The sequence below is a fragment of the Agrilus planipennis genome, unplaced genomic scaffold (assembly GCF_000699045.2).
Source record: "Agrilus planipennis isolate EAB-ADULT unplaced genomic scaffold, Apla_2.0 scaffold1, whole genome shotgun sequence".
NCBI lineage: Eukaryota > Metazoa > Arthropoda > Insecta > Coleoptera > Buprestidae > Agrilus > Agrilus planipennis.
In genome coordinates, this window is record NW_020442466.1 from 626,551 (window position 1) to 637,673 (window position 11,123).

Genomic DNA, 11,123 nt, shown 5'->3' on the forward strand with positions numbered 1-11,123 from the left:
GTAAATGGTTATTTTGAGGAGCTTGACGAATCAGTCTATAGAGATGGCATTAATAGACTGGAACACCGCTATGAGAAATGTATCAGCCTTGGAGGAGATTATGTTGAGAAATAAAAAAAAAAAATTTTTAAAAACCTTGTTTTTCTTGGTCAGGCCGGAAACTTATCAATCCACCCTCGTAAACCACGTAAAGCTATCATTGATCTTGTTCTAAGAATTACCTACTCAAAAAATTACATGGAGTTTTGTGCGGTTGGCTGAAAATGTGAATTTCATTTGCAATTTCCTCTCGACTTTAATCTCATCTTTCTGGACGCCTTAATTTGCAGAATTGGATTCGAAAGTGTACGTGAAGGGGATGACGGATAAATCCCGATGCTCTAGGGATGCTTGCAGTGCCGAAACGGCCGCATCGCCCTTAGTTTCAGCTGCTTTCCCGTTCTGCACGTCCGCTTTTGGATCCAATACTGCATGCACGAACTCTACCAATTGCGGCCGATCCAAGAAAACAAATTGCCAAGAAATTGAGGGCTCTTACGTCCATGTAAATAAAACTCCATTAGGACAAAGCGGAAAACGTGACGCAATGCAGACATTACAAAATGTACGTGCCACTCATTCCTGACGTTTACTCGTACCAAAGTCCATAATAAAAGGTATCCACATATGACAATTAAATTGCGCCGGCTCCAACATTGGGTCGTAAAAAATAATTAACCGGTTGAACTGCGCTCAATCGTAAACGTAGTAAAATATAGCGTACACCAAGCAGCTGTTTGTCTAAAACTATTTTCATCCATTGTGGTTTTAATTTTACAAAGAAATATAAAACAAAGTTTCAAAATAAAAGTTTAGTTTTTCCTAAATACGCGAGTTTGAAGTACAAATTATTACTATATGTGTACTAATTTAGGTAGAAATAATGCAGTCAGTTAATATGATGTCGCTACATAGATAATTTAATAATTAATTGTGTTACATAGTATCCATCAGGTCACTGCTGCAAAGTAGATACATCTAAATTGTTTATTTAAAACTACAAGCTAACACCAACTCACTTATTGTGTTGGTAGGTCAATCGAGCAGTCGAATTCAAGATCATGATGATGCAAGGTGGTGAGACGGCTTACCATCTTCACTTACCCTGTGATAGTTCCTTGTCGTTTTCTACGTTCCCAATTATATAATAAGGTAGACTAAGATTATTATTATACTATTAGGTTATTAATCAACTAAATTATACGATCCGCTATCAGTGTTAGATTAAAGTGATTTTTTTCCCATTTCTAAATATATAAAATTCGTTGCTGTATAACATGGTGGAGTAGTATATAAATTCGCTTATTTATGACAACAGTTACTTACTGAATTACTTATGCTGTTGTCTACCAGTACTGCTCTGTATCCCGTTGATAATGTGAGCCAGTATAGAGTTCACTATCTGTGTCCGCTAATAACTCAATAACAGTGCATAATTAATGCAACCAGATGGCGGTATGAATTATATAATTACTGGACAGCTGTAAATCTGGGATAATGGTGATATGTCAAGGTAATTGTATCGTAAATACAAAAAATTGTATTATTAGTAATACAATAGCGATAAAAAATATAATGCAAGAACCCATTAATCTTTGTTAATTAATAATTAATAAATTTCTTTAGTAGCGCTGTAAAACGCTGGAATTATTACGAACGTAGTTTATCAATATTAATCAATTAATTATAATTTTAATTAGGTATTGTACCTACTAGAAGTTCTCTAAGAAACATATACTTTTATGGCGTGAGGCACTGTTTAATGAACGTAGAAAATTTATATTATTAGAGTATGAGTATATATAATATGCGTATGAACGACTTTCGATGGAGATATTACAGTGAATAATTAATAAAAGTTTAATTAAAAATTTTCATATTATTATTGTAAAATTATTATTCTTTATTATTATTGTTCATTCATTATTATTCATTATTATTAGTCATTATTATTAAAATTGTCATATTATTATTATTTCATTAAAGACAGTACAACGGTAGGCATAGATGTGCAAGGGCAAGTAAAACTAAAACACTGATATGCAAGGGAAGAAAAAGTAGGGAAAGAGCGAATATAAAGATAGGAGACGAAAAATTAGAAGAAGTGGCTGATTTTAGATACCTAGGAAGTCAGATAAGTGAGGATGGAAGGAGTAGTAGGGATATAAAGCAGAGGATAGCGCAGGGTCGTGTCGCCTTTAATAAAAAGAAGTCACTTCTATGCTCGCGAACGGTTAATTTAGAAATTCGAAAAAGGTTGTTAAAGGTGTATGTTTGGAGCACGGCGTTGTACGGGTGCGAAACATGGACAGTGGGAGCGGCGGAAAAGAAAAGGTTAGAAGCGTTCGAAATGTGGTGTTATAGGCGGATGATGAGGATATCGTGGGTAGAAAAGGTTAGAAATGAAGAGGTATTGGAAAGAATAGGAGAACAGAGGACTCTATGGAAATCAATAAAAAATAGGCGAGATAGGTTGGTAGGACACCTTCTTAGGCATGAAAGTCTAGTCAGAGACATATTACAGGCAGAAACAGAAGTTAGGAGGGGTAGAGATAGACCTAGATTAGATTACTGTTCGCAAATAGTTAAGGATGTGGGCTGTTCTAGTTTTAGTGAAATGCGAAGATTAGTTCAGGATAGGTAAGAGTGGAGGTACGTGTCCAACCAGTCTTAGGACTGACGTCAATTTTGAAACTATTTAAAAGTGCTTTGACACAAGTCAATTCCACAGTTACAGAAAGGAGCCAGGGTGATGAAAATTTCTGTTTTCTCAAAATTTAATTATAAACTCAGGGCGATCATATATTAACGGAGAGGTATATAAAGCACAGTCGTGCTAAAGCCATTTTAAATATTTCAACTTTTAAGAGTTTATTGTAAAAAAATAAATTACGGTAGATAATTGCATACTTAGTAAACTAAATTATAATCTGATACATTACACAGGACGTACAACGTCCTTATCTAAATATTCAAAACTTTTTGTTAAATTAAAAAGTAAAATATTATTGCACATTGTAGATACCATTTTCTATTATTGTTGTATTTTATCACATTCAGTTTTTATCCCTAGGTATGTATATGTATATCTATAAATTAAGTCGAGAAGCTATTGTGGTCTACTAACAACATTTTGTACACGAAATTCTGTCACTTGTTATCAACCCATTCTCCATCTCAAATCAATACTTCACGATTATTCAGGTGCTCTATAAACAGCCACTCTGGTATCAAGTACCTTTGCTATCTCTCCAAATGTTGCTATTTATTCTATCGTTCCAAAATGTATCTATCGTAGTATTTAAAGGAAAGTATCGGTGGTGTTTCCTCCATCCGATGATATTGGAGTGTAAGGATAACCAACGGACATACAGAAACTAAACGCGGCAAACAGGAGAGATGTTCCAAACAGGTCGCCCAACGCTGTTAGATAAGGAATAGCCGATGTGTCAGGATCAAGTTTAAAACGCCAAAGCAAATGAGTCAAGTAATGGGCGATGTATAGCAACAAGAATATCTGGATGAATACTGCAACAATGTACGCGAAGAAGAAGACGACTGTTATCCTAAACTGACCTAAATTCTGAATCAGGTCAACTATGATCACGAAAACGGTATGTCCAACGAGAGAAATCGGAATCAATAAACGGGCTGTCTTTGCTGAGAAAGCTAAGAAACAAACAAAAAATTATAATTCTGTCAAAGAGACACGATAATTAGCTGCTCTGTAGAGGTGATTTAGAATGACATGAACCTTGCGGGTCTGATTATATTCATGTCATTCTAATACAACTACTTTAGCAAATTATTTAGGATATTCAGGATATTAACCTTTATATTTGGGAAGTTGTACAATGAAGAATAAGTTTTGCAAGAACAAATCATCCTCTTAGAAAACACTACAAATGGCGCAGTAAACGCCATCTGCAGCACGATGCTATATTTTAGGATTACGTATGCTTCAATAGTTTGTAGTATTTTCTAAAGCGCACTGTTAAGACACCAGGTAAAAGTTGGTCTGTGTTCTGTCGGAGCTGCCTGCGACGCGCTGATGAGATCCAAAAAGATTGAAATCGCGATCCGCGTCTGGCGGTTTCGACAGAATACAGACCACTTCGAATTATTTTAAATCATCCTCTGTTTTCTAGCAATTTCTTACCAAAATATTTTTTTACCCTGAGCCAAGACTCCAAGGAAAAAGCTGCTACTATTATCTCGTCTTTTGAGAGCTGAAGCATGTGTTACAAGGTCTGCATTTAGTGATTACAAATTGACTTACTTCCATGACATAACGCTGCCCACGGTGTAACCCATAACGCGGTCATTGGGGGCAACTGTCCCTTAATCGCTGTTTGGTGAAGCAGGGTTGCAATTCTACTGGTGTGGATTGATACGATATCTCCACCCTTCCCATTCACTACAGGTTGAAACGACGAAAATCCAGGATGGACCGCAACAGCATGATTTAAGATTAAACCTCCGGCTCTAGAACAAAACATTCAAATATTTCTGAATTGAATTGAAAAACTAAAAGAAAAGGAATACTGTTGGAAGAAACGGGTGGTGCACTTTTAACTACATTTTCAGACATCTTGTTCCTACTGTCGATACATATTGTAGCGAGCACGAGCGTGTTTGTGTGCGATCGGGCACACGTGTGCGTGGACGGCTTATCGATTCGCCGAATAGCCGCGGGCGCCTATCTTATTGTGCGCCGTATTTGTAAATGTGTATGTCGTCACTGCGTTTTGGGAAAGCAGTTAACAGTTCAAAAAAAAACTAAACGATCCGGATGTTTCTAGAGGATTCCAGAAAGGAAACAAAAGAGTACTTAAAGAAAAAGACGATCGCCGAGAGGCAGTTGCAGAAATGAATCCAGAAATAAATTGACAGTGATAACAGTGAAATAAATAGCGAAGGGAATAATGATAAATCAACAGTAGAATAAATAAATAGTTTTTGTCGTTATCAGTCTTAGAAGTTAATTTTGTTGAACCCACGAACATTACAATATATTAAAATTAAAATTTTTATTTATTAGTTATTACTCACCCGCTGATTATAACAGCCGAAAACACTGGTATCCAACCTTGAAGAAGAACATCCTTTGTAAAGCGGTTCTTCCGTACAATTATGAGCCAGCAAGGAAAAAGTACAACTACCCAAACCGAAATAACAGCTATAGGAATCCAATAACGATTTTCTTCTGTAGAAGCAAGTAACAATTTTATTACAAAAGATATCTACAACTCTTTAAATAGTATTTCTTAGTGAGTACTTCATCATAATCTTACAATTAAACTTTAAGTAATTAACTGTCAGGTTAAATTAGAGTAAGTATATTATGAAACAAGTTAAGAAAGTGATAGGTTCAGATACATGTGAAGTTGGGGGTGAAAACGAGGGAGAGAATTCACGTACGAACTCAGCGTAACACTTTGACAGGCTCTGAAATCTCAGTCAGTCAATTGCTCGGCGGTGTTGATGCCGTATTTTATACAATTTACCACAGAGTTGTTCCCAATGAGATAACTTAATCAGAAGCGAATGTCTCTTAAAAGCATCATCACTAATAAAGGGTACGAAACGGAACGGTCCGCTGCGCAATAGGCAAACGCGCATCAGTTTGAGTATTAGAGATAGTTCAGAATCTCGTGGGCCATGACCTTGCATTCATTGATTTCTACTTCTCACTAAAAACATTGAGCGTCTGGCCATCATCGTTTACATCCGGAGCTAGCATAGAGTCAATGTTTTTGAAGTATAAAAAAAATGCAATATGATCCACCCTCACGCATTTTACTGCCCAGGACATTTTAAAATACTTCCATCCAAGAAAACTATCAATCGTCAAACATACATTACGCTTATCGTTACAGTGATCGCTCGAAGTTATCTTTTTATCGTTGCTATACTTATGGTTATATTGAACAGTTGACAATTGAACTCAAAACTATCATATTCTGACATATGCTAAGAAGATATACTTTTCATGTAAGCATTACACAAAATAATCTTCTATTAAAAAACCTTACTTAAACGCTTAAAATTTTCATGATTATATTGATTAGATGGTACTTTGATATGTTTGGCAGACTTACGTAGCATCTCGTAAAAGAATTTTGCAAATAATGCCAAAAGTCCCATCGAGACCACATCTCCAATACTGGCTATAATTGGCGAGCAAATATTGTCAGGATTAATTTTGTATTTGAAGCTGAAGTAGACAACCATCACTATTAGAAAATCTGTAACGAAACTAGATTAAATGAACAATCCAATTCACCAGAAGAACAATATCTGCTGATAATGTTGGATATCAAGCAGCAGACGTTTGTCTGCCAAAAATATAAACTATGCTACGCCTTACCTAAAATGAAGCAAGAAAGGGTTGCAGTTAAACACACCGAACTTGCCACCAAAAGCATTGCATTTACTGTGAGAGGTACATTATAAATCCATAAAGTCAATAGTAAAGCATATCCTGTTACAAAAATTGCGGCCGCAATTGCCTGAACCTATAAAAGAAATTAAAATTCAGTATGAGCTCCGACAGAACACCAATCAGCCTCCTTGTTGCCATAGAAAATCTAAAAAACACTTTTGAGTGTTTTATTCTCGCCAACTGCTAATGCTAGTGGGCGTACAGTCTTTCTACTGGACTACGCAGGACGATAGGATGGATGTCCCTCTACAGCTTCCTTTCAGGAATCATGGGAATGGAAAGATGTTGGCTGCAGTGAGAAAGATGAGACGGACGAAATGAAGACAGAAGAGGGTCAAAAATTACCTGTGGAATATATTACTGCCCAGTATTTGCCTTAGGAGAAGAAGAAGACAAAAGGGAATGAAAGATTATCTGTGGAATATTACTTCCCCAGCATTTGCCTTAGGGGAGAAGACCCTCTTCAGCCTCCTTCCAGGAATCGTGAGAATGGATGGGTGGTGGTTGGACTGAGAAAGATGAAACGGACGAAATGAAGAAAGAAGAAAGTGTGAAAGACTTTTTATCTGTGGAATATTACTGCCCCACCATTTGCCTTAGGGGAGAAGACTCTCTTCAGCCTCCTTCCAGGAATCGTGAGAATGGATGGGTGGTGGTTGGACTGAGAAAGATGAAACGGACGAAATGAAGAAAGAAGAAAGTGTGAAAGACTTTATATGTGGAATATTACTGGCTTAGCGTTTGCCTGTATGATCCAAGGAAACCACAGAAAAATTTAGAGTAGACGAGGCACGAACCTGTGTCTTTCCGAATACTTAGCAATGGTCTGAACTTTTAGGTCATGCCGCTCGGTAATCATTAAGCAGTGTTCAATAAATAACTGCAGATGGTAAAGTGAACGCCATCTGTATAAATTTTCCGCTAGGTGCCACTAATGATAAATCTCCACGATTTCAATCATAACTTGATTCTATCAGCATGCTTCAAATAAGCATATTTATCTAATGTCGATATATTGAAGTTTTCTGATGCGATTAATGCACCCTGCATATACGTGAAAAATACCCAATATATGATCGCGTTTATTTTTAATCTTTGTATAGTACTTAACGTTGTTTATTTACCTGTACTATCGCCATGTTTCCGATAGCCATGAGTACCACGTTCCTTTTGTTTTCCATATGTCCCAGGTTTGCTTGAGTTGAGAGTCGTGAGGCTAGGCACATGTCTAGATTTCCTTTGAGTCCCATAACTGCAGGTACGCAAACGTACAGAGCATCGTTAATTTTAAATACTTCTTCATCCTGAAAAAACAATACAATCGAGTCACTTGCATTTTAATATTTAACTTCAGTACCTAATTATGAGGCATTGGAAATGAAAAATAATTGACCGTATTTACAATCGTAAATTAAGTATTTTCTTTCACAACGAACTTAAATTTCAAATAGGTTGCTAATCCTGACAGAAGACAGACTCCCGACTGGAAATTAGTTCAGAGAACCCGGATTATAATCAGATTTTCCGTAATACGGGCATCTGATCTGTTTCTGATCAGAGTACACTACTCTATCCGTTGATCCACCCATCTGATCAGTTTCTGATCAGAGTAGAATACTGTATCCGTTGATCCATCGATCTAATAAGAGTACAGTACTCCATTCCTTGATCTGGTCATCCGATCAGAAATTGATCAGCGCACAGTACTCTATCTGTTGATCCACCCATCTGATCAGTTTCTGATCAGAGTAGAGTACTCTATCCGTTGATCCATCGATCTGATCAGAGTACAGTACTCCATTCCTTGATCTGGTCATCCGATCAGAGATTGATCAGCGCACAGTACTCTATCTGTTGATCCAACCATCTGATCAGAAATTGATTATAGTAGAGTATCCTATCCCTTAATCCAGTCATCTGACCAATTTCTTATCACAATCTAATGCTACAAATACTATTACGGTTTCGGTACAATCTTTAAATCAAGATTGTATCCGATGTTCTGAACTGGATCATAATACAGAACTTTATTTTTTACCTGATTTATTCTGTATGCAATATTGTTCGTCAAACAATGAACAATTAACAATAAATTAATAATGCATTAATAATAATTATTAGTAATGTTATGTCTAATTAGCAAATAGTTTGTTTATTCAAATTATTATTTTGATGGGAATGGATCTGTTGAATGGGTCCAGCATGGATCTTTGAAACGGATCCGTCATGGATTTTAGAAACGGATCCGACATGAATTTTTCAAATGAATCCTATGTTGAACATATACGGCGTGACGATTTTCCATCATACCCGGATCAGAAAGCCTGATTTATTTCTGATCAATCTTCAGGCAATTCTGATTCGCATAGGATCCAATCCACTAACTAATTTTCAGTAGGGCTACTTTTGCCCAATTCTGCAATAACGTAGTAAGAAGGAAATAAAAAGACACAGGAATAGTTTGTACCACCCAGAACACCATTTCAAAATAAATAAGGAATTTTTTAAAAACTACTTTCTACTTTACAAAACAACAATACACTTACTTCAATTTTATAAATACAACTTTTTCCTGTGAAAACATTAAAAATATAATCTTCAAGTGCACACACTTTACAGACATGAAAATGTTTATTCCTAGAAGTAACAATTACTAAAAATAACGTTTTACACGCTGTTGACAAGGTATTATGATACAATTTAAAATATTTTTTACTAGGTGCATTAGGTATACCCACCTGTATTGTTATCATCACGTAAATCAGAAAAAACTTAACAATTCTATGAAACATAATATTTTACTTAGATAGACCTCTTGAGCACGTAGGGGAATTTTAGTTTTTAAACTTGATAAGTGAACTTCAATTAATTTACTTATCGATTAATTCCTACTATAATGATTTACCAACAAAGTAATCTATCTTAATGACGATCTAACACATATTAGTGCTAAAAAAGGAAAGGGAAGGGAAGGGAAGCATTTGAAGTATCGAAAGTACAAAATGCCCAGTTAAGTATCTAAAACGTTTAAAAATGGTAAAAATGTTCCCGACCTTTGATCTAGATCTGATGGTGCATAAGAATATTAAATTTTCCATTATCTACGACTAGAAATCAGAGCCTGGTGAAGGTTGTAACTATTATTATTATCATCTTATAACCTTAGCATTATTTAACAAAATAATTCGAAGTGGTCTGTATTCTGTCGAAACTGCCAGACGCGGATCGCGATTTCGATCTTTTTGGATCTCATTAGCGCGTCGCAGGCAGCTCCGACAGAACACAGACCAACCTTTACCTACTGTCTTAACAGCGCGTTTTCGAAAATACCACAAATGGCGTGGTGAGCGCCATCTGTAGTACGATGCTACATTTGAGGATTACGTATGCTCCAACAAGGTCCATTTAAAAATATGGATATCAACTTGCTGAAACTAATCCCGGCGTAGCTCACCTCAACGTGATAGGCACGTTACGATAATCGAACAAAATATATACTGTAATAATAATATTTTTTTTGATTTAGGTAAATAAAATTTTTGTTTTGGAGCACTATTTTTGTAGTAAAATATCTTTGAAAGGGCCTATTTTCTATTGGTGCGTGTAAATCAATCAGTTTGTGTTGAACATTAAAAAACTGCCCTATTAAATAAAATAGGGTCTACGTGTGTTACACGTACATATGCTTTAATAATTTCTTTAACAGGGTAGAAATATGGCGGAAGTTACTTCGTTCATGCAATTGCTCCGTTTTCTGATAGCATTTATATCCTTTTTATGTCCTTTTCCACTCAGTACTGTATTGTAGGTATGTAACTTCTTCTGCAAGTTCAGTGAATTTTATTTACAGATGAGTATTCGCTGCACTCTAATAAAGCAGTGCAAAGTTATTTGCATAAGTTAGCTCAACCACACCCTGCTATAGTACAGTCGAAATAAGAAGGCAAAGTCCCCAATGAATAATGCACACTAAAGGCATATCGTTTTTCTCGTTCTTACAAACGGAAGATATCCTGTCTTTACTCTCTAAACACGCCTCCTCCACAGCTGCGTCGAGACCTGCACCTACGTTTCATAAGAATCAATCGAATAAAATGCGACGATCGACAACATACTTGTCTTGTCATTTGTACCTACATAAAATGGATAAATTTACAGGGTCGGCTTAATTTAGTTGGTGTATTTGTTCGAATAGTCATCTCTCTACATTTATTGGCAGCTCATTATAATATCATTAGCCTAATATAAATTTCAACAATAATAGCAAAACCCACAACACTAATAACATTAATTACAACAGAAACAATCACCTCAACAATACAGAGAGATCATTATTCATGCAAATAAACCAAGTAAATTAAGGGTAGTTGTCGTGCGATGGGCATAGATTCTAAATTTTAGTATACTCATTAAGGAAATTATAATATCTTTAAAATTTGAAGTCAATTGACCTCCTCTAATTCGAGATAAACTTAATTATAGTTCAGGTCATTAACATGGAAAGTATATGCTCTATGTAGTAATTGTAATATTTTATTAATTCTAATAAAAAACGAATAGTCGGAAATTTTCAAAAACTAACAGTTTAGAAATGTTTTCGTTGTGAACTTAAAAATGAAAAAAAAAAAACAAATATATT

The 11,123-nt window shown here is 35.6% G+C and overlaps 2 protein-coding genes across 3 annotated transcripts in view; one reads left to right on the forward strand and one right to left on the reverse strand.

The window, feature by feature from the left end:
* LOC108733441 (carbonic anhydrase-related protein 10) overlaps window positions 1-11,123 on the forward strand; it is a 258,247-nt gene that overhangs the window by 214,573 nt on the left and 32,551 nt on the right. The window lies entirely within an intron of this gene.
* The window catches only part of LOC108733403 (solute carrier family 41 member 3-like), a 51,314-nt gene continuing 43,290 nt past the window's right edge, over window positions 3,100-11,123 (reverse strand). For both annotated transcript variants that reach the window (XM_018464567.1, XM_018464558.1), the window contains exons 4-9: window positions 7,609-7,788; window positions 6,410-6,557; window positions 6,141-6,287; window positions 5,092-5,245; window positions 4,319-4,524; window positions 3,100-3,708 (exon numbers count right to left, since the gene is read on the reverse strand). In XM_018464567.1, the coding sequence (XP_018320069.1) occupies window positions 3,341-3,708; window positions 4,319-4,524; window positions 5,092-5,245; window positions 6,141-6,287; window positions 6,410-6,557; window positions 7,609-7,788 (1,203 nt within the window). In that variant the 3' untranslated portion in view covers window positions 3,100-3,340. The remainder of the gene's footprint in view (window positions 3,709-4,318; window positions 4,525-5,091; window positions 5,246-6,140; window positions 6,288-6,409; window positions 6,558-7,608; window positions 7,789-11,123) is intronic.